Below are 22642 nucleotides of genomic sequence, written 5' to 3'. Positions count from 1 at the left end.
ACAGTCTGATAATATCATCAAAAGATGTCGAGTGTTGGACTTACTTTGCTTTGGCGCCAGCATCATCATAGCCTTTGTTTGAGACATCGTCAAGACCTCCAATCAAGTGTTTGAAGGATCTGCAAATATATATATAAAAAAAAGATGTGAGTGATTACCCTCATCCATTTTGTAAAGAAAAAAAAATATGGAAGTTAAAAAAAGGACAAGGCCAAGACACTTAATGAGAATGAATATCTGATTATTCGATTACATAAGGAATGATGCGATAAAGAAATACAGAGGAAGAAAAAGAGAGCGTTGCTAGAAAGTTGAGTGAAATATTTCATTAAAAAAACATAAATTTTTCTTCGACTTAGTTTCTGACTTATTAGAGGTCACCACAGCAGAATGAACCACCAACTATTACTGCATATGTTTTACACAGCGGATGCCCTCCAGCCGCAGCCCAGTACTGGGAAACACCCATTCACACTCACACACACTGATACTCTGACCAATTTAGTTTACCCAATTCACCTATAGCGCGTGTGTTTGGACTGTAGGGAAAACTGGAGCACCAGGACAGAAATGCCAACTGGATCATCTGGGACTTGAATGCAATTATTTTGTTCAATCCACTTAAATTTGTCCAAAAATAAATAAATAAACCTAATCTATTTGTGCTGGAACAACATGAATCAATTATTCGAAATCATGAATTTTTTGCAATGTGATTTTAGCCATAAAGAGTTTTGTTTGTAAAATGTATCTAAATTTATTTTTATTTTCTATTATTTATTTATTAGTTTATTAGTTTTTAAGAATTTGAATAATTTTCAATATATATGTTAAGCAATAGGAGTTTGGATGTTTGCCCTGCATTCGCATGGGTTTTCTCCAGGTGCTCCGGTTTCCCCCACAGTCAAAGACATGTGGTAGAGGTGAATTGGTTAGGCTAAATTGTCCGTGGTGTATAAATGTGTGCGTGGATGTTTCCCAGAGATGGGTTGCGGCTGGAAGGGCATCCGATGCGTAAAAATGTGCTGGATAAGTTGGCGGTTCATTCCGCTGTGGCGACCCCGGATTAATAAAGGGACTAAGCCGACAAGAAAATAAATAAATAAATGTTAAGCAATAGTTACTAAAAAGTTGCACTTAAAACATCTGGCACACAAAACTAGTTCTTTTAAGGTCTGGAACGAGGAAGCGTAAAATAATATTCCCACAATATGCAGTTCAATTGTAGCACAGATAAATGATGAGGGCAAAAAGAAAAATGCTGAAGTACAGTATTTTGGGTTTCGACTACTTTGTGCCTTTAGGTTGGAAGACATAAGCAATTGCCAAACAGCAGGACTCCCTGCCTTTAAAAAAAAAAAATCTAAGATATATTTCAAAATCGAAATTAATTATGCAGAATAACTATGTTATCTACATTCTGCTGAAAAATGAAAGCTTTTAAATGAATATTTACAAAAGAATAATTATAAAAGCAGCAGTTTGCTAAAGCCTTTGAGTCTAATCTCTGCAAAACACAGTTTTATAAACCCTTTTTCAAGGCAATTAATTATATATTAATTATAATTCTGTGCACAAAATCAAAAACGGGGGGAAACAAAGTACAAGACTTTTTGTTTGATGTTTTGTTTTTAATGTTACTATGTCACTTACGTAAAGCGCACATTGCCAAGAGACTTAAATATAACTGATGAACTGATGGAACATGCTAGGAAGACCATGTATCACATGAAAAATAACATGTAATAAGCATTTAGTGTTATAACATTATGGTTTCTGACTGAATTGCTTAAACTAATTATCAACAGTATACAATATGCTTTGAGATTGATATACTGTAAAAAGTGATTTTGGTTTCAATGTTTTGGTAGTTTATGCAGAAATAAATAGTGTTTGATTTAGAGGTTAGTAACTGACACACAGAAAATGTGTTTATTATTAATCGCCAATAAAAAGAAATGAGTTTTAATACAAGACCATGGCAAACTATTCATCATTCCATAAGTTACTTACAAGTAATGCAATTTTTTTATTAACCTTTAACCCTTGTGCACTGTTCAAATGAACTACCCTTTTGTTATGTTAGAGATGAAAACATCCGCTGAATTAAACTGCTATAAACATGCATCTGATAACTTTTTTTTTTTTTTTTTTTGCATAAATAAACCTCAGCCCTGATCAAAACTACTAATTTGTTTAGAAAATTGTAGGAGTTATAAAATACCCAAAATTACAAAAATAAATTTGACAAAAAATGACAAAATAAATTATAAAATACACAAAATGACACATTTTCAATATAAAAAGTAATTGTGGACTGGATTTATATCAAAGTCTTGGACATGTCAAACAACATTGCCTTTGAATGCATTGCTTTTGATTGATTTAAATTTTTTTCTCCCTAATTTACTGTTGGCAGCTGTTTTTGCCCCATTGACTTTCATTATAACCACATTTTTTTACAAAACCATGACACCACATAATCATACATTTTTGATTGTCGGTGGTTTTCCCCCTTGGGAAGAGGTCAACTGTGTAATTTTTACTGTTGATCATCAGTTGTCACCATAAACCCTTTAGATAATTTTAGATAACCCTTTTAATTTCTGGATTATAAATGGAGTATAACAACAAATTCAAATGTATGTATGTGTGTCTGCGAGTGTGTGAGCGCACTTACCTTGATGCTACTGAGAAAATCAAAATAAGCATCTTAGCTCACAGAACTACATGGAGTAAACAAAAACGAAGACTGTGTGTTTATGCACCATCGAATGTGGTTATTGTGGTCAATGGGGCAAAAACAGCCACAAACAGTAAATTAGGAAGAAAAAATAAAAATCTAGGAATGCATCAAAGCCGATGTTGTTACTTATTAGGGATGTCTATATCCGATCACATGATCAGAAATCGTGCCGGATCACACGATTTTAGACTCAATCAGAATCGGACGTTACCTTCTGACGAGTACTATATATATATATATATATATATATATATATATATATATATATATATATATATATATATATATATATAATGCGGTGGCACAGAGTTAGACCTTTTTGACTCCACACAAAAAGTTGATGTCGACTACATTGCCAGCATTGTGTGATATGCAATCTTGGCATTGCAGGAGGTAGAAGAGAAAAGACAACATTTAACACAATCAATCTGATAAGAAGCCTCAAAAACAAACGTTGAACCTCAATTTGAAATGCCGTCTCGCTACTATTTCACAGAGAAAGCTTTGCCAGCCCTTTATAAGAAGACTTCTGACAAACTACTTGTCCTGTTATAATAAATTTTTAGGGGTTTTTACCTGTATTCGATAGAACAGTAGAGAGAATTACCAGGAAAGCATGGGGAGCAGAGAGGGGAAGGGTCGGCATTGGACCACGAAGCGGAATCGAACTCGGGTCGCCATGAACACCGGTGTGCATGTGTTGACACACTAACCACAACACCACTGGTGCCGACCTACTTGTCCTGTTATAAGATGGGCCGCATGTTTCATTCAATACAGACATCTGGAGTTCGCCCGTAGCTCCCATGTCTTCTAAGGCTTACCACACAATGGATTGACTCCATCCTGGGACTGTTTCTTCGCTCTTATTCATTCTGTTTTTTATTTATTATAGAAGTATCAGATCAGGTTTCGGTATCGGAAGAGATACTCAATCAAATGAGGGCAAAAAACCTGATTGGGACATCCCTATTACTAATCATTCACATGTCCAAGACTTTGATATAAGGTAGAAAAAAATCACGTCCTCAATTACCTTTTATATTGAAAACATGTCATTTTGTGTTTTATTTCACCAAATCAGTGACGTCATTTATGAATTTGGCAATTAAAGCGCTAAACATTTAGCTGTTTTGATCAGGACTGAGGATGATTAACAGATTTATGCAAAAAATAAAATTAAATAAATTAACTGATGCATGTTTACAGCAGTTTAATTCAGTGCATGTTTTCATCCCTAACATAACAAAAGGGAAGTCCATTTTTGAACAGTGCACAAGGGTTAATCCAGGGGTGTCCAAACTTGGTCCTGGAGGGCTGTTGTCCTGCATTTTTTAGCTTTAACTTCCTTCAACACACCTCCTCGGAAGTTTTTAGTATACCTTGAAAGAGCTTGGTCAGCTGGTTCAGGTGTGTTTAATTGGGGTTGGAACTAAAATATGCAGGACATCGGCCCTCCAGGACCGATTTTGGAAACCCCTGGGTTAATCAAACTGTGTGCTATAATATGTAAAATAGGATCTTGAAAGAAGCATTTAAAAAGTAACTCATATAAACAGCTTCATCATATTCTTGTCTTATTCAGATTAAGGCAAATACTTTGATCACTGATGTCCATGTAAACATAGTCACTGTTTGTATGATCTCCTTCCTTAAAGTAAACCATCTGGCATCTACTGTCATAGTTAACCACTGTTAAAGATGATAGGTTAGCTCTTATTTTTCCTCCTCCTCTAATTAAATCAGATAAATATTTGAATGTGGTTGTTGTTACAGATCAGAGATCTGCATCCAGTAATAGTGTTTATTACTGCAGCTGCTGGGCTTCAGGATGTGACTCATCCGCCAGACAATTTGCACATTATCTCACATTTTTATTAGAACTCAGATGAAACATCGAATCTAAAAGAGGAAAAAAAAAATCCAGGTTAAGAGCTGAAATGTAGGATGAATGGCACCCTTTAAAACTTAATGGCATCGTTTTGTTTGATCCGGCTGTGATTTATGCAGTCGTTTGTGTGTTGGCGGCTGAGGTCAGGCAGGACTCCAGTAACCCGAGCCATAATGATGATTTGATGGACATTTAAAAGTGTGAAAGACTTTATATCACTGCACTGTTGACCCATTTCATCATGTATTCTTAGCACGGCCTCAAGGCAAGCCCCAGAATTAGTAGCAGAGCTGTTGTAACAGTTTGCACCCAATGTCACACGTGTGCTTATATTCCTGCCATCACATACTACTTCACTGAGATATACGCTATTTAATTGTTTGACACTAATCTTAAAGGACAAGTTGCATAGGTTAGCAGTTACGTTTAGTCATTCAGCAGATGCTTTTGTCTAAAGCGACTTTCAATAGAAGCAGCATTAAGCGATTCAACAAGAAGAAGCAATAGATGCTAGAAGTGCTAATTATACAAAGGAACTGTTATGGTTTTGAGCAGGGATGTCCAAACTCGGTCCTGGAGGGCCCGTGTCCTGCTGAGTTTAGTTTCAACTCGCTTTAACACACCTGCCAGGAAGTTTCTAGTACATCTAGTAAGAGCTTGATTAAGTGGTTCCAGTGTGTTTGATTAGGGTTGGAGCTAAACTCTCCAAGACACCGACTCTCCAGGACTGAGTTTGGACACCCCTGGTTTAGAGAATGAAGTGCTAGAGTAAGGAAGGGGAGGTTTTTTTATATACAGAAAGAAGAATGTTTCTACAGTTGGTTTGTCAAGCCTGCTCAACTGCATAATGTTGAATGCACATCAGTATGTGCATCTAGTGTGGCATGTGTTATTTTTCAGACTCCCTAGTTTTTCGCAATTTTTGAATCCAATGCAAAATCAACAAAAATGTTGCGATTCTGCAAAATTCTTAATTTAAAGGCAAAATTATGGCAAAAAAATGGTCGGTTCTACTTTATATTAAGTGGCCTTAACTAATATGTAGTTACACTGAAATTAATCATTTGTTACAATGTACTTATTGTGCAAATACATGTTTTTACATTGTACATGACTGATGAAGCAACTGCCTGTAATTACATCTATAATTAATTTCTGTAAATACATCTTTAATTAAACTGTTGACCATCCCTTACACCAGTGGTTCTCAAACTTTTTTCATCAAGTACCACCTCAGAAATTTTTTCTCTCCCCAAGTACCACCATGGCCATTACTGGTATTGAAATACAGTTGTGTAGCAGGCCTTATTATTATGAATATTTATTATTGTCAGCCACTTTAAACATTATAAGTTGTTTGAACATTAACACTGCTGTGCTGATAAAAAAAGATAAATAAAACCTCAACATTTAAATTAAAATGTGCTTTTGAAAGTTAATTAAAAATGGCAATGTACTTAAAAGTGAAAAGAAAACTGCTGCACTTAAATGTAAAGTATTATCATAAAGTAGCCTGTTCATCAAAACCTGGAAATGTTCCTTGGACCTCATAAATATAGGCTATATATCATCATATTCATATATAAATTATTTTTGATCAATTTTGTCAAATATATGTTGCATGTATGTATGACTTATTTGTATATCTTTAAAATTTAAACATTAACTTGTATTTTGAATATATGAATTGAATTTACTTATTTAAATTAGAAATTAGATCAGCTTACTGTGCATTAGAGTAGGCTATGTGTGTCAGAAAAGCAAGTAATTAAACTATACCTGTCAACATTGGGAAATAAAAGTACTGGATTCGCCCTGAACAACCGTTACAAAGATGGAGAGGAAATTAGCTTCAAATGATAGTATACATAACAAACATTAGAAAATTGAAAGTAAAAAAAAAGGTTTAGCCTATTAAAATCAATTTACTGATCACATCGCTGTTATCGTACGCATAATTATTATTATTATAATTTTTTTAAACGTCAAGGTTTTAAAACCGTCAAAATTTTCTGTAATACCGTTCCTGAGGTATGAGTAAAACTTTTTTATTTCCTTTGTTTCATTTTTTTAAGACAAAAGTACCTCAGATATATTAAAAAAATGCCATTTTATATTGTAAATAAACTTGTGTTTTTGAAACAAATGAAGACAGCAGAATTGATTAGAATTATTTAGCCTGACATGTTTGCTGCTCCAAAATATTTTAAATGTTTCCCAAATTAAAATATACAAAGGGGAAAAAGGTTTAGTTTTTTACCCAGACATTTAAATAGAATACATTTTAGAGCAGTATTCTCTATACCGTGAAGCCGTGATTTTTATATCCAAGGTTATCATATATTGTCAGAATCTTATACCGGCCCATGCCTAATTGTAGTTGCCATCTAATAAATATTTTACAGGAGGGCTAATATTTTTGCCTTTAACTGTATGTCAGTATATTTTCCATTCACTCAATTTAACCAACTAATATTTTAATAGGGTATATGCCGAAGCATGCTAATAGGACTTTTAATTTGCCTGTACCTGGGTTAATCGTTTCTGGTGAATTGTATGCCAATGCAAAATCGGCACGTTTAAGGTCTGTTTTCTTTAAAAATCAGCTATCTCCACTGGCTGAGTGATATCCGATATAAAGTGGGTCTCAGATTGTACAAGAAGCACTGCAATAAATTACGTTTTTCCCCATCGTGTCTTTATAATATGAGCATTTATTTTACCCCAGTATATTTAATGGAGCTTCTGCACTAGCCTGCCGATTCTGATGGTAGCGTGTGAGCAAACGACTTTTTGTCTTGTTTTACGCTTGAGCATTTAAATTAATGCCAAAGTCTGTTTAACTGATTGTATTTGAATTACATTACAACATCGATGCTGCAAAAGGAACCATATAAAATAAAATAAAAAAAACACTAACAGATCACTGGAAGTTTATCAGTAACACATTAGCTCGGCATATACCCCATTGCATATTTTGATTAAAATCATTGCGTATGATCAAATTAGTTGCACTTGACACTTTTAACTTTTTAGTTAAGTTCTATTTAGCTTCAGATTTTACGCTAAAGCATGACACATGCAAATAGTTTCTTACAACAGGAACTGAACCAGTTTTTAAGTTGGATAAGTTGAAAATTTTGTGTAAAATACTTATAATACCTTACTAAATCAGGAAGAAAACTGCTATATAATGGGCAGCTCACAAATACAAAGCATCACGCTTTTCCAGTCTTTGAGCAAACACCTAATGAAAGCATTGGAGTGCAGTGACAGCATCTCCCCTCTGCTCAAAACTACTGTAAAACATTTCTCTAAAATCTCAACGGAGAAAACGAACAACACAAAAATACTGCTACATGCCAAGCTGCTGAAATATTGACTACCACAGCAGTGCTCCATTCCTACAGGGATTCGACTGCAGGACTCAGTATAGTTACAATCCCCACTGATCACAGGTCAGGCAGAATATTACATTATTACAATAACTAGAGTATTTTAATAAGCATTAGTGTAAACCCTCAAACTGACAGGATTGAGATAACTGCTGATTTCCAGCAGAGAAAGTCAAAGTCAGTCTGCACTTATTTGATCTCTTCCTCAAATGGAAGGAAACTCTGGATGTCTGCAGGGACGAGAGGTTTGTGTGTCCCGCTGACTGTGTCGCCACACGCTGTGCCACTCAAACCAGCACAGAGCGTGTTTTCTGACAGTCTGCTGTTTAAGGATGGTAACTAGAAGATTTTGCTCTCAGGCATAAACTAGCATAAACTTGCCGCAGTGAAAGTCGCGAGAGGTCATTAGAAATTAGCAGCGGTCAATTAGTGGACTCACGGTGGAGAAGATAAGACTAATCGTATTTCACAGCATCTGCACACATATGAACTGCGAGACCTGCGAAAAGATGCGACTTCAGGACAACACATACACTTTATACACTTCATTGAACATGTTCACATAGACATCACCTATGCTGTATAACTGGAGGCTAACTAGTTTTATATATAATAACTTTAACTGTTAAAAGCTATTAGTTACTAGTTAATTAAAGTAATTAGCAACTAAAGAAGTTATGGTAACTAATACATTTTCTGATTTTGATTGTAATACTATAACTATAATGTGACCCTTTTGTAAAGTGCTTTAGAGTGGAGGAACTATGACGTCAAATTGTATGCAAAAACCCGGAGGCGAGTTAACATTTTAGCAGTTCCGGTTCCCTCCTCCCAAAGTCAATGGGTTTTTAAAATGGGATTTCAGTAAAATCGCTTAAATAAGGTTCGTGGCTAACACAAATTCAAGATACTTTCACGTTTTGTTCTACAACATGAAACACATCAGCTACAGCACACTCTTGTTTTTTTTAAATAGGTTATGCATCTTTAAAAAGACGGTTGCTATCAAGTTGCTAAATGGGACTACAGGCGGTGTCGTAGACATTATACGTCATCAAGCTGATCTGGAGCGCAGCTCGCTTGCGTTGGGCATTTGGATTTGTCTGTTATTTAAGTATTTTTGTGAACAGTATTTTATAGTTTGTAGTATTTTTCTAATTGGGATTTCATATTGTGTGTAGGTAATTCCTTCCCTCGTAAAGGCTGTCGAGACAGATTAATTTGTTGATCATTTAATTAAATTAAACTAAACTTAATTAAAAAGATATTATGAAGATACTGCTTACCCATGCAGTCTGTCTCTGTCCTGCTCTCAGTAATGCAAACATGTGAATAAATGTGTAAAAATACATGCATGTTAACTGTCATTTTAACGTGATCAAGGGGATTTTTCGTCGTTTTTTTCCTTCATCTGAACACATTTAACTCTGTCATAACTGCAATATTTACTCTCCTCTATAAAATGTATAGCATATGTGACTGTATAGGCTGATTTTCGCTGTACTTCGTGACATAAAAAGAGTACTGAATGTTGTTCTCTATCCATTATGGAACTTAAAGGGCATTTGATAGACTTGTTCCTCATGCCTCATTTCTGTCATCTGTTAAGGTAAGCAGGCTTTGTGCACGCGAGCGATACACTTATTTAAATATGTCTTATGATAATTCTATGTTGGCACATTTAAACAAAGCAAAACAGATGCATTTCCCCACGTAAAAACAATCCAAAAGGCACATAGGTCTATGTGTATTTGCGTATTTATTTGTTTATAATATATAGCGTGGATTCTAATATATTAAACAGATAGATTAACTCTTTGTCATGGACATTATTTCTAAAAATAAGCTTGATTGGGGCTGACGTCACAGACGAGCGCCCCGAGGGCACTGTAGTCTGTTTATAGCCTAATGTTAGCTTGTCAGTTCTTGCGTTTGCATTTAAGATCCAAAAGTGCTCAAAGTTGTTTTTTCTTGTGAGGATTATCCAGCTGGACAAGACGTGTAAGTGTAATAAACTGTGTTTGAACACAGAGCTTATTATTTGCAATCTTCAAAAAGCTTATGGCAAAATCTTATTGGGATTTTATCGAGGGAACCAGTTTTATGCTAGCAGCCGATTAGCCTAAAATATGACGTCATAGTTTCTCCACTCTATTCTTGGAAAGTGCTATACAAATAAACTTGAGTTGAATAAGAAGACAGAAAAACTCACTCTCTGTCGATGACGAGGCAGGTAACCGCTTCAGCAGCGATGACATTAGCCGTCCTGATGTCTTCTCTGCAGAGACACACACACACACACACACACACAAAAACACATCAATCTCACAGGGCCAAAGTACTGTGTTCATGGTGTTCATTTGGAATGAGGATAGAGGCTCGTAAATAAAATCTGTTAATGTTTAAAGGTTAATATCTTCATTTGGTATACCAAAAAATAGTAGCAGATGTAATTGATTCTGTGGAACTGGACTAAGTGCCAAGTCTAATTTAAAATCAATTTGATTCATCAAATGGACTAATAGCTATTTTCATTCTATTAGTACTTTTCTTTGTTACCACTTTTTTTCAAGTCACAATTCATGCTATTAAAAAACCATTAACCAAGTCTTTTAGTAAACAAACTGCCAATTAGCAGCTTATAAGGGCTGCTGGATATCGAAAAAAAAAAAGGGAAATTTTGTATTTCTGCTATGTATATTGCAATAAATAATAATAATAATAATAATAATAATAATAATAATAAAAAAAAAATATATATATATATATATACATATATATATATTTACACACACACACAGTGCATCTGGAACGTGTTCGCTTCAGTTTTTCCACAATTTATTTTTTATGGAACAGCCTTATTCCAAAAGGGATTATATTAATTTATTTCCTCACACTTCTACACACAATACTCCGTGATGACAATGTGAAAAAAGAATTTAAATTGTTGCAAATTTATTAAAAATAAAAAACCTGAAAAATCGCATGTACATTTTTAAGGTAATCAAATTGCATTCAAGTAAGAAAATTTAACATTTAATTGAACATTTAAAATAACTCTGCAAACAATTTACAGTTTAAGTAGTTACATTTTGTTTAAAATCAAAGTTAAACTAAAGTTTCTTGCCTGAATGTTTTAAACTTTTAGGGTTTTCATAGTCCTAAATCAACATTGCAGATCTTACGATGTGACTATTGCAGATGTGCACATTTCGATATCAATGCTGATTATTGTGCAGCCCTGCTGCTTATTATGTAATAGTTATTAAGGTGGAAGTTGGGTTTAGGGTGTGGGTAGGAATGCCAGGGATGACGAACCATGTCATAAAGTGCGAATCATGTCAGACTGGTTTTTTGAACATGACAATGAGTTCACTGTATTTAAATGGCCTCCACAATCACCAGATCTCAATCCAATAGAGCACCTTTGGGATGTGATGGAACGGGAGATTTACATCATGGATGTGTAGCTGACAAATCTGCAGTGATGCTATCCTGTCAATATTGATAAAATTCTCTAAGGAATATTTCCAGTACTTTGTTGAATCTATGCCAGGAAGGATTAAGGTAGTTCTGAAGGCAAAAGACGGTCCAATGTGGTACTAGTAAGGTGTACCTGATAAAGTGGCCGGTGAGTGTATATTGCAGCAGCAAAAATTAAGGTCACCTTCAAGTATTGCACGATAGGTAGATATAATGATATATATCGATATATATATCATGAAATTTAAGTATAAAGCAATTAGAAATGTGTAATTCACATGAAGAGCAGACCAATGATCAGCTTCTCAGGCCCATTGTAGCTGATTTATATCTGCATGCAAACATCCTGAACAAGACTGAAGTAACAAGTCATGAACTATTATACTGTTTCAGAAAAACATGACAGTCAGAAGCATCGCACACTAGATGCGCACATTCGCATGTTATTTAAAATGAAACTATTCAGATGACGCTCTGTGGCGCGGCAGATATTTGAACAGTGTCCTGAGTCGTGCCTGGGCGCCGCAGACAGCCGCCAACTTGCAGCACCGGTGTGTGTACCCTGATAGAAACCTTTAAGACCACCTAAACACTTATCCCTGTAATTCGCACACACACACACGAACACAGAGCCTCACTGTCACTGGAGTCTTCATCACTGCAGTCTGACAAACATTCACAGGAATTAAACTCCATGTATACAGGAAGGATGAAGGCACAGACTGTCCTCTTTGCTGGCTTGAAGTTCAATACAACCGTGTGTGTGTGCGTGTGTGCGTGTGTGCATGTGTGTGTGTGTGGTGAACCAGAATGACAGTTCCAAGCAGCTGTTCAATGCCAATTCACAATGACCAGGTGGCGATGCTGATTGGCTTCAGGCACAAACAGGAAGTGCCTTTTAACTCTTAATATCAACACAGGCTCTTTGGCAAAACATGCACCGTGGCAGCATTTCTACAACACATATTACATTGCCGTTTACACCTTTTGGCTCCGCTTTGAAAAATAAACAGCATTCACTTTTATCTGAAACTGATGAATACGAATCTGGCAATGTTTACTGATGTTGGTTATTGTTTGTAGCAGCAGTTTGGAAAAGAAATGTCCCACTAAAAGCTGAATACTCTGTCATATAATGAAATAGCAACATCTACGGTACAATAAACCCACACTTCATCCAGACTAATAGTAACAATAAAAAAAGTACAGTAAACATGAGATAAAGTTTACCATTTTGGATTTAGCTAAATCATTTTTAACATGTTACTGTGCTTTCAAGTGCAGTGAAAGGTCAATTTGAGGTCACAATATAATTTTGTGAATGAAACTGGTTAAATAGAATAATAATTTGATTATTCATCAAAAATCAAACCCTAATTGTGATTGTGTGATATGGGGAAGGGGAGTGTATACAACAACAACAGGTGGCCTGAAAGCATAACTTCTGAACATGACTTACAGAGTGCAAATCTGGGGTCCGTTCTTCGTACCTCGCTTAAATGATCCAAGATTATTTGGCAGATCCTGGATCTTTTAATCTTGATAACTGATCTCTCGCTAATTTGGTTCTTCAAACAAGTTCGCGAATCAGATAGAATGTCTGGATAAACTGATCTGAGATCGCTGCGTGTGTTGTGAAGGACAGATCTATCGATCCTCGAAATCATGATCAGCAATGCAACGATTGGCTGCTGGCACAGCAGCGTAATGACATCATCTGATTAATATTCAATTATCTTTACATCAAAATTACATCAAATTAGCAGTAAACGGCTTGTTAAATATGACACGCAATAACCTTCCACATTTGTTGTGAGCTGCAGGCTTTTCATGTGTCAAGAGTATTCATCATGTATTTCAATGCAAATCAATGTATTTAGTTCTACATTTAGAAAAGATTTTCTTTATTATAGTAGGCGTTTTTTAATCGGTGTAAAGAATAACTGGTTGTTTACAAAAGCATTTTCATATTGGTAAAGGCATCTGCAACTTTTGTGAAGGATCAAATCACTGGCATATTAACTATCAAAACATGTTTATGACTGCATAAATGTATTATTGCTTTAAAAAAAGTCACATATTGTGCATTTCTATTATACTCGATTTGTACTAAAGTGATCTAAAAAGTTCATATCAATAAGTTTTCTCTTTGCACCACCAGGTGGCAGTCTTTGTACTTTCATTTCGAGGGTGCAGATTGCATATGTTTTATTAATATGTATAACTTTATTTATTTTATTAATGACTATAACTTTATATATATAGTTAAAAAATATGTACCATTTTCCCAAGTGTACATAACTACTACTGTAAGAAAATATCAGAATTCGGAACATAATTTCTGTATTATCTTTGCTTGAACTTGCGGACTTTGCGGACTCGTCAATGCTTGACAATGGACCCTTCTCTAAGCCCCGCCCTCCTTAGTTACTGTTGCTGCGCCGGTCAAGCTTTTGTGCCTGGCAAGGCTTTTTCGAAGTGTGTGCGCCGGTGTCAGACATTGCCAGGGATATATTGTCATGTTTGACGAACAGGTGAAATATCTGAGAAAGCCAGACAAAAAAGGACTGCAGCCTGCATTACAGGGGTATATTCACCTTATAATAGGCAACAGATTAGAGAATAAATCAATCCAAATTGAAGCTAGCTTAGCCTAGCTGCCTCAAACGTTAACGTTCAACAGCTTAGTTCATGCACAGCAGGAGAGGTGAAATTTAAAAATAATCTAATAATAACTAATGAAACCGTGATTTCTCTATTTTTAGCCAAAAAGCCTGATAGATTAATTGTAAACACGCATGACAGTGCTTTTACTGTACATAGTTCATTCATAGAAAGAACAGCCAGAAAGGGAAACTGATGGATTTGTGCCGAATATTAGCATCATTGACCCATAACAATGTGCAGTAAGTTACCTATAACTGTCAGTATGTTTGTGTGCTCTTTATAAATGACTGAAAAACAGCTGCTGGTAAAGTATATGGATCGCAGCTGCTCAGTTTGTGATCATATCTTGGTTTTGTTCTGTTGATTTGTAATATCAAATATTCGTAGCTTGAAATAAGATGAAAATATGAAGTTCAGTAAAGTTAGCAACAGATTTGCAGATTCGTATTTTCCAGATCAATAACTCATGTCATTATGACCTATTCGCTATTAGTATGGCTAAGTTACTAACGTTACGGCAAAGGCTTAAACAGAGTATTTCTCACAATATCAAGCGAAAAAAAGGAATAAGACAGCTGTGAAACATAACCATCTTTGTGTTTTTGTAGGAAACACAGTTTAGATCTGTTTAGGGTAAGAGGTGTGAGTTATTGTCGTCGGTCTATCACTGAATGTGTCAGAAATATCAAAACAAAACCAACTTAGCTCCACTTCTTTAGCGCCCCTCACAGAGCTTGATCCACGCTGGCATGTCTCCTCTTGGGTTTTAGGTTTTGAAAAGGGAAAAAATTCCACCATCCCAACCAAACTTTAAGGATACCGGGTATCAGATTTGCACAATCCATATTTACTCGCTCGAAAGCTTGACAGCCCCTGCACATAGCTAGAGTTGCTAAGCCACGATTGGTGGGTGGCTGTTTTTGGGCGTGGCTTAGCGAAGGGTCAGTTTTATCACAGCACAAGGGGGTAGTTGTTTGTAAATTGCTAGACGACCATCAACCATTTTCTCAGATGATGACAAGCTGACAAAACATTGCTGCAACTCTGATACAAGTTTTATTTATGGATTTCTCCGTCAATTGGACGATGTTTTTAACTGGGTGCAGGCGTGAGCACATTGCGCCACTTGGATGCGTCTTGACCATGTCTACATGCCTAAATGATTGAGTTGCAGCTATGTGGTTGGCTGTTTAGAACATTGGACAGGTGCACCTAATAAAGTGGCCAGTGAGTGTACTTTAAAAATATGAAAGATGACATGCATATGCAGAACTACCTAAACTAATTTAGTACAGGGGTCACCAAACTTGTTTCTGGAGGGCTGGTGTCCTGCAGCTCCAACTCTAATCAAACACACCTGAACAGCTAATCAACTACGTGTACTTGAAACATCCAGGCAGGTGTTTTGAAGCAAGTTGGAGCTAAACCCTGCAGGGACATCAGCCCTCCAGGACCGAGATTGGTGATCCCTGATTTAGTACATAAATGTGTAAAAATACTCTAAATGTAGTAGATGTTTATCTGCCTTTGTTTAAAACTGGAACCATGCGTAACTTATATTCATAGGTGCCTTTTTGGAGTTTTGTACTTTTCACAAATCTATGTAAACCTTCTTTATAGTGCAATTAATCAACTCATATTATATTTTAATGAATTCATTTCAATGAAATATAATCAATAATTAATTATAATATAATAATGTTGTGTACTTAATCAAGCTACTATTATCAGCACGTTTATCGTAGCTCAAATCGTGCAGTGTATTGAATTGCATAGCAACTGCAACACACAAAGACCCTCTCAGAGCACCTGTGTCTGCATGACAATTCCCTGCATTTTAGCAGAGAGTTTTAAACAGGCGAGCACCTCTCCAGCAAAATGCAAAACTCTCCACAATTACTTTAATTGTTCTCTAAATAACTGATTTCCTCAGCAACATTACAAGAACATCAACAAAACCAGCTGCAGACAGTAGAGCACTTATGCATAATTACCACAAATAGCAAGTAAATTGCCTGTCACATCCACACAATCATTGTGTTTTACAAAAGTAGGCATATTAAAACAAACTATGATGTCTTTTCTCATTGAGCTAGCTCCCCTGCTAACAGTTCTTGGTTTCCAGAACAATTTGTGACTTTTTTTGTTAGGTAAATTTTCTTAACAGAATTTTAGGTATGCTAGTTTTTTTTTTTTTTGTATAAAGTTATGTTAATCTAATATTAATCAAACCTCTTTACTCCGATATCAGTTGCCCTGCTCTTTGTCAGTATAATTATACAAAGCATGTATTGTTTTTATTCATGCTTTAATAAATAAAATAAATTGTATTATATTAATTACATTTTATGTGGCACCCACATTTTATATTTCCTGAACATAAAAAAAACAATAGGAAGTGTCACATTAATTATATTATATTGTTTGTTTCTTGCTTTTAATATTATATGCAGCAGGGAAAATACGTATTTAACACATCATGTTTTTTTTCTGGGAATAATATTTCTAAAGGAGCTGTTGGCGTGGAATTGAACCAAATTTTGGTAAAAAAAATACAAACATAAAAATAAAACAAAACCAGGAAAAATCTAAAAAAATAAATAAATAATAGTTATGTGTAATAATGAATTGACAAGGAGAAAGTGCTGAACTACTCAAATGTATTAAATATTTATATAAAATGCTTTTTTTTTCTTTTTTTTGGTGATGGCACCTGAAAACACCTCTAATTTGGAGAATGAAGTCACATGAATTGCTCAGATGTGAGTTTTTCACAGACTTCGAAAAATCGTGATGTTCTGGGGGTCTCGTCTATTAAATCTGAGCTTTATTTTTATGTCCTATTGGATTCAAGTCAGGTGATTGGCTGGGCCAATTCTACAGCTTGATTTGCTTTATCTGAAAGCATTTGAGAGTTTCCTTAACTGTGTTTTGGATCATTGTCTTGCTGAAATGTCCACACTGGTTTCATCTTTATCATCTTGGTAATGTCGATGTTGGACTGAAGCAGCTGATATTAATTTACATTTATATTTATTCATTTATGAGGGGCTTGCTGAAGGACTACTGAGAGATTTCAGCTGCTGTCTGGGCTTTCATTGACTTTCACCTCCCTTTCTTCTTGTTTTCCATACTTATTCCCTGCATCATTTCATTTTATTACACATAACTGCATTTGTAAACTAATTAGATTTGTTTTCTTTGCATGTATGAGTTTCTTTGGTAGTTACCAACATCCGGTGAAAAATATTAGGTCAAAAGCACCTTTGGAAATATGTTTTCTGTGAAAAATGGTGACTTGCTCAATACTTTTTTCTTCACTTTATATGAAGAGTTCAGATGCAAAAAACCTCTAAATGGCATTTGAAGTTTTCCTCTAAAATGAGCATTTTATCAGGCTCATGTGTGTATGTTTAGTAATATCACTTTTATGGCAAAGAGAAAGTCCTTTTTATGGTCTTTAAAGTAAAATATCTCAACATAAACAAAGGAGGATGAGAAAAATGTTCATTTTTGATGGAAATTTTAGACAACACTTAGAGGTTTTTGCATCTGAACTCTTCATATATTTAATATTGTAATTCACTTAAATAAAATTGCTGGTAAAACAGCTGCCAAGCCTTAAAAAATAAATGAAAACCAAATTAATTTTTTTTAGGTTATTTGTAAAACAGCCACTGTGCAATGTTCTGAGAATGTTATTAAATGGTTGCAATAAAAAATAAAATAAAATAAAATAAAAAGGATATTCCCTTAAATACATAACCAAATAGAAAGCAAAATTTAAAAATAAAAAAATAAATTAATTACCAATAAATAAATAAGTAAAAAAAAAAAGTCTCATTATGACACTGATCTGAGAACGTTTTGAAGAATGTGGGTAACCATAATGGTCCACATTGACAACCATAGTATGAAGGGAAAAATATGAAGACCAAAAGACCTGTGACCAGTGTTTCGGGTACACTGTAAAAATTGAACAACTTTCCGTATTTTGTTATTATTTTTTATTTATTTATAATTCATTTTAATATTATTGTTATTATTATTGCTTATTTTTGCTCTTTTGATTGCGTTATGATTTATTGATCTTTTCTCCAAAACTTTGGATGTTGAAAAGTTTGAAAATGTGATTTTTATTGACATTTTTATAGTTTGATGTGATATATTTTCTTGGTTGGTGTTATAAATTATGATACAAAAACTTGGAAATAAACTGCAAGTACTTTTTCAGTTATTTTACAGATTTAATTCTTTATACATTATTTATGATACAATTTATTGTGTATAACCACAAAAATGTTATTAAAAGTCACCTAGATAAAATGGTTGCATTTTTATCAAAAGTTTACAGAGCATAGATCAGCATCCCATAATGCAATTCATAACTGTAAATAAACCGAAAACACCAGTTAATCACACAATACGGAACCTGTTAGTTAACAGATATTTTTTTTACAGTGTACCCACATTCTTCAAAATATCTTCTGCCATATTCAACAGAAGAAATAAGCTTAAAGATGATTTAATGATGACAGAATTTTCTTTTTTTAATATGACCTCTGTCTAACACAAGGACAATATCTTCAGTTCCCATTCCCCATCGCCCTCATCTTCAACTTTGGCATATGGGTCTCCAATTAGCAGCATACAGTTTTGAATATGGCTTACTATCCAATGGACAAGTCTATGTTTAGTGCTGTCATTACTGTCTGGAGACCCATCTGCATGTGTTAGAATTCAGCTGATGAAAACTGGCTCTCATTAAACATAATCTTTCCCAGCACAACTGTGAAAATGAGAAGTCCCTTTGAGACGGAACATATCAGAGGTGCCACGGTGCTCTCTTGCGAATACACTCCAATTATACGCCCAAAAGTGCTTATTACATCAGTCCTGTGTGATTCACATCACAGCGACACTTATCACATCAATCGCAAACGAGGATTAAAACTGCCGCTGAGAATGTCCGGCAGCGGGAAACATGCTTCAATTACTGTAGAAAAGCTGCAGAGGGACGTCTTTAAATACGGAGACAGCATCAGGTGAGGATCAAGTCAAAGAAAGACAGAGCGAGGTGAAGACATGCTTTGGCTGTCACTCAAAGTCTGGCTGTTTGGAGCGCACTTCACAGCGAGTGTTGGAGTGAGGTTTATGAGGGAAAGGTCAGAGCCGTCAGTCAAGCTGGGAGAATAACAGGACAGAGATAAGGAGACGCAGTAAGAGCTTCTTCGAAAAACGAAATTCAGTTTAACGTGCTGGTTGTGGAGCATGAGAGGTTTTCAGTGTAATACTGTAATTATAGGGTTAGATCAACAACAAATACATGTATGATAGATCCTGTTGACTGTATGATTTCATTAGAGTGACAGCAAAAATAGGGCTGCACGATTTGTAGAAAAAATTGTGATTTGTTTGATCAAATTTGCTATTTGCGATTTCATATAATTTCATAAAAGAGCTTCAGGTTTGATTGGGTGGTTTTAATAGCCCCAAAGAAAGACTCTAAAGATAGATACTAACATTAGATGTCACCTACACTATTGTTGTCTATTGGAAGGAATGCATCAATAAAGCCGCCATTTTAGTACAGGGTAGCGCTTCTTTAAAATAAACGTTGGACCAAGGTGCAGTGGAGGACTGGCCAGCCAAAGCTTGATACATACATACAGTTGAAGTCAGAATTATTAGCCCCATTTTTATTTATTTTTTTATTTTTTTAAATATTTCCCAAATGATGTTTGACAGAGTAAGGAAATTTTCACAGTATGTCTGATAATATTTTTCCTTCTGGAAAAAGTCTTATTTGTTTTATTTCGGCAAGAGTAAAAGCAGTTTTGAATTTTTTAAAAACTATTTTTGAGACAAAATTATTAGCCCCTTTAAGCTAATTTTTTTTCAATAGTCTACAGAACAAATCATCGTTATAGAATAACTTGCCTAATTACCCTAACCTGCCTAGTTCACCTTATTAACCTGGTTAAGCCTTTAAATGTCACTTTAAGCTGTACAGAAGTGTCTTGAAAAATCTCTAGTAAAATATTATTTACTGTCATCATGGCAAAGATGAAATAAATCAGTTATTAGAAATGAGTTATTAAAACTATTATGCTTAGAAATGTGCTAAAACAATCTTCCCTCGATTGAACAGAAATTGGGGGAAAAAATAAACAGGGGCGCTTATAATTCAGGGGGGCTAATAATTCTGATTCAACTGTATATACACTGTAAAAAATACATTATTTACATTTTAGGTTGCCAAAATAAAACATAAATAACGGCTGTTAAATTACAGACATTTACTGTAAAATAACGGTATTTTTTACGATTAATTTTTATATAAACAATATCACTTTACCAAAGAAAATGTCTTTAAAAATGCCTAATTTCACTGAATTAACAAACTAAGGGTGTGATGTGTCCCGGATGTGTTTTCATTAGATTAACCCATACAGTGCTCCTTGATCTGGGTGTGTTTGTATACTCTCCTTCCGGTGTGTAAACTTCAGAAGACGACGTTATCTTAAGATCTGATCAACATCTCCTTAACTGGCAGCAAATGAATTGTTTAGGCTCAACAAGGTGTTTTGCTTAAGAGGCACATGAAAGTTTACTTAGCATACAAGCTGTTGCACATCAAAGCAGTGTGTTGCCTTTAATCCACAAGACCACGGCTATTGTCATGCCTGTTACTTAGTCAAAACACATATCGGGCAGACACGACTCCGAACGGCATCAAAAATATTGTTTAAGATGAAAGACTGACCTAATCCACTTAAATAGAGTGCTGATTGATTTGCTAAATGCTCTCAACAAAAGAGAAAGAAACTGAACAAACAACGAGCCAAGCAAAAACGCAAGACTGCGTACTAATTAAAGCAGAGATCAAAGACGTGAAGATCAAGAACACACATTTGTAGGAGTAACACCTCTTCAGGCCAAAAACTAATACACTACACAGCATATTACAACTCCTTATCAGCTCGGCTGTCACTGGGAACAGATCAAAGCAAGAGCCATCCAGAACCATCCAGCTATGTCAAGTAACAATTCATTGATAGATCACACAATGAAGAACTGTAAATATATACGTAGCTGACAACCTAAACAAATATTACAATCTCAATATCTTCCCTAAAAATAGGTATAATGGGTTAACACACACTGTAATATAGAAAAGTGAAATTAATTAAATGATACAAATTCACTTAAATGCTATTGCAGATCATGTGTCTAATTAAGTGGTCACACTTTACAATAAGATTTTATTAGTTAATGTATTTACTAACATGAACTTACTGCGAAAAATAATAATAGTTCTACATTTACCAATACATTATTATTACAATACAAATTCATGCTTATTTGCATTAGTTAATGCACTAAGAGTTAACGAATTAACAATGAGCAACTGTATTTTAATTAACTAAGGTTAACTATCGTGAACAAATACTATAATGAATGTATGGTTTATTGGTTTTCCGTGTTAGTAAATGCATTAACTAACATCAGCTAATGCAACCTCGTTGTAAAATGTTACCAATAAAAGTTATACATTGATTAATTCAACACTATATCTACAGAGACCATTTAAACATTTTATAAATAAAAAACTTTGTAAAAATAATACCCTTATAACCAGTTTTGGAGTGACGCATTACAAGTAACTCAAGTTACTTAATGTTAATTTTGTAAGTAACGAGTAAAGTAACGCATTACTTTTAAAAAATAAGTAATAATAATTTAGTTACTTTTTAGTTTAATTAATTTGCTTTTAAAAAATAAATTGCTGAATTAAAATGAATGTAGTCACGTTGGATCCCACACGTAATTTGAGAATGCAGGGACAGGCAGAAAAGGATCAAGCATCAGCCAAGTCAGAAAGGTAACGTAACTCATTACTTTCCATAAAAAGTTTTTAGTACCGTTTAAAGTTATAGTTATTTTAGGCGGGAATAACTCAATTATGTAATGCATTACTTTTTAAAGCAACTTTCCCCAACACATCTTGTAACTATACCCAGACTTTTCCTAAATGTTGGTATATTGCATTCTAACATTCATTCATTTTCTTTTCGGCTTAATCTCTTTATTAATCCGGGGTCGTCACAACGGAATGAACTGCCAACTTATCCAGCACATGTTGAACGCAGCGGATGCCCTTCCAGCTGCATCTCCATCTCTGGGAAACAACCATACACACTCATTCACACCCATACACTATGGATAATTTAGCCTACCCAATTTACCTGTACCGCATGTGTTTGGACCCGGAGGAAACCCACACGAACGCAGAGAGAACATGCAAACTCCACACAGAAATGCTAACTGACCCAGCCAAGGCTCGAAGCGACCTTACTGTGAGGCGACAGCACTACCTACTGCACCACTGCGTCGCCCTGCATTCTAACATTGCGATTTTATAAAAAGTTACAAATCACAAAAGGGTTCAGGATAATT

The 22642-nt window shown here is 34.9% G+C and overlaps 1 protein-coding gene across 3 annotated transcripts in view; it reads right to left on the bottom strand.

The window, feature by feature from the left end:
* prkg1 (protein kinase cGMP-dependent 1) overlaps positions 1-22642 on the bottom strand; it is a 248018-nt gene that overhangs the window by 30073 nt on the left and 195303 nt on the right. For all 3 annotated transcript variants that reach the window (XM_073918140.1, XM_073918139.1, XM_073918141.1), the window contains exons 8-9: positions 10245-10310; positions 45-119 (exon numbers count right to left, since the gene is read on the bottom strand). In XM_073918140.1, coding sequence (XP_073774241.1) covers positions 45-119; positions 10245-10310 — 141 coding nt within the window. The remainder of the gene's footprint in view (positions 1-44; positions 120-10244; positions 10311-22642) is intronic.

The sequence above is a fragment of the Danio rerio genome, chromosome 12 (assembly GCF_049306965.1).
Source record: "Danio rerio strain Tuebingen ecotype United States chromosome 12, GRCz12tu, whole genome shotgun sequence".
Taxonomy (NCBI): domain Eukaryota; kingdom Metazoa; phylum Chordata; class Actinopteri; order Cypriniformes; family Danionidae; genus Danio; species Danio rerio.
This window is presented reverse-complemented; position numbering and strand designations above follow the sequence as displayed.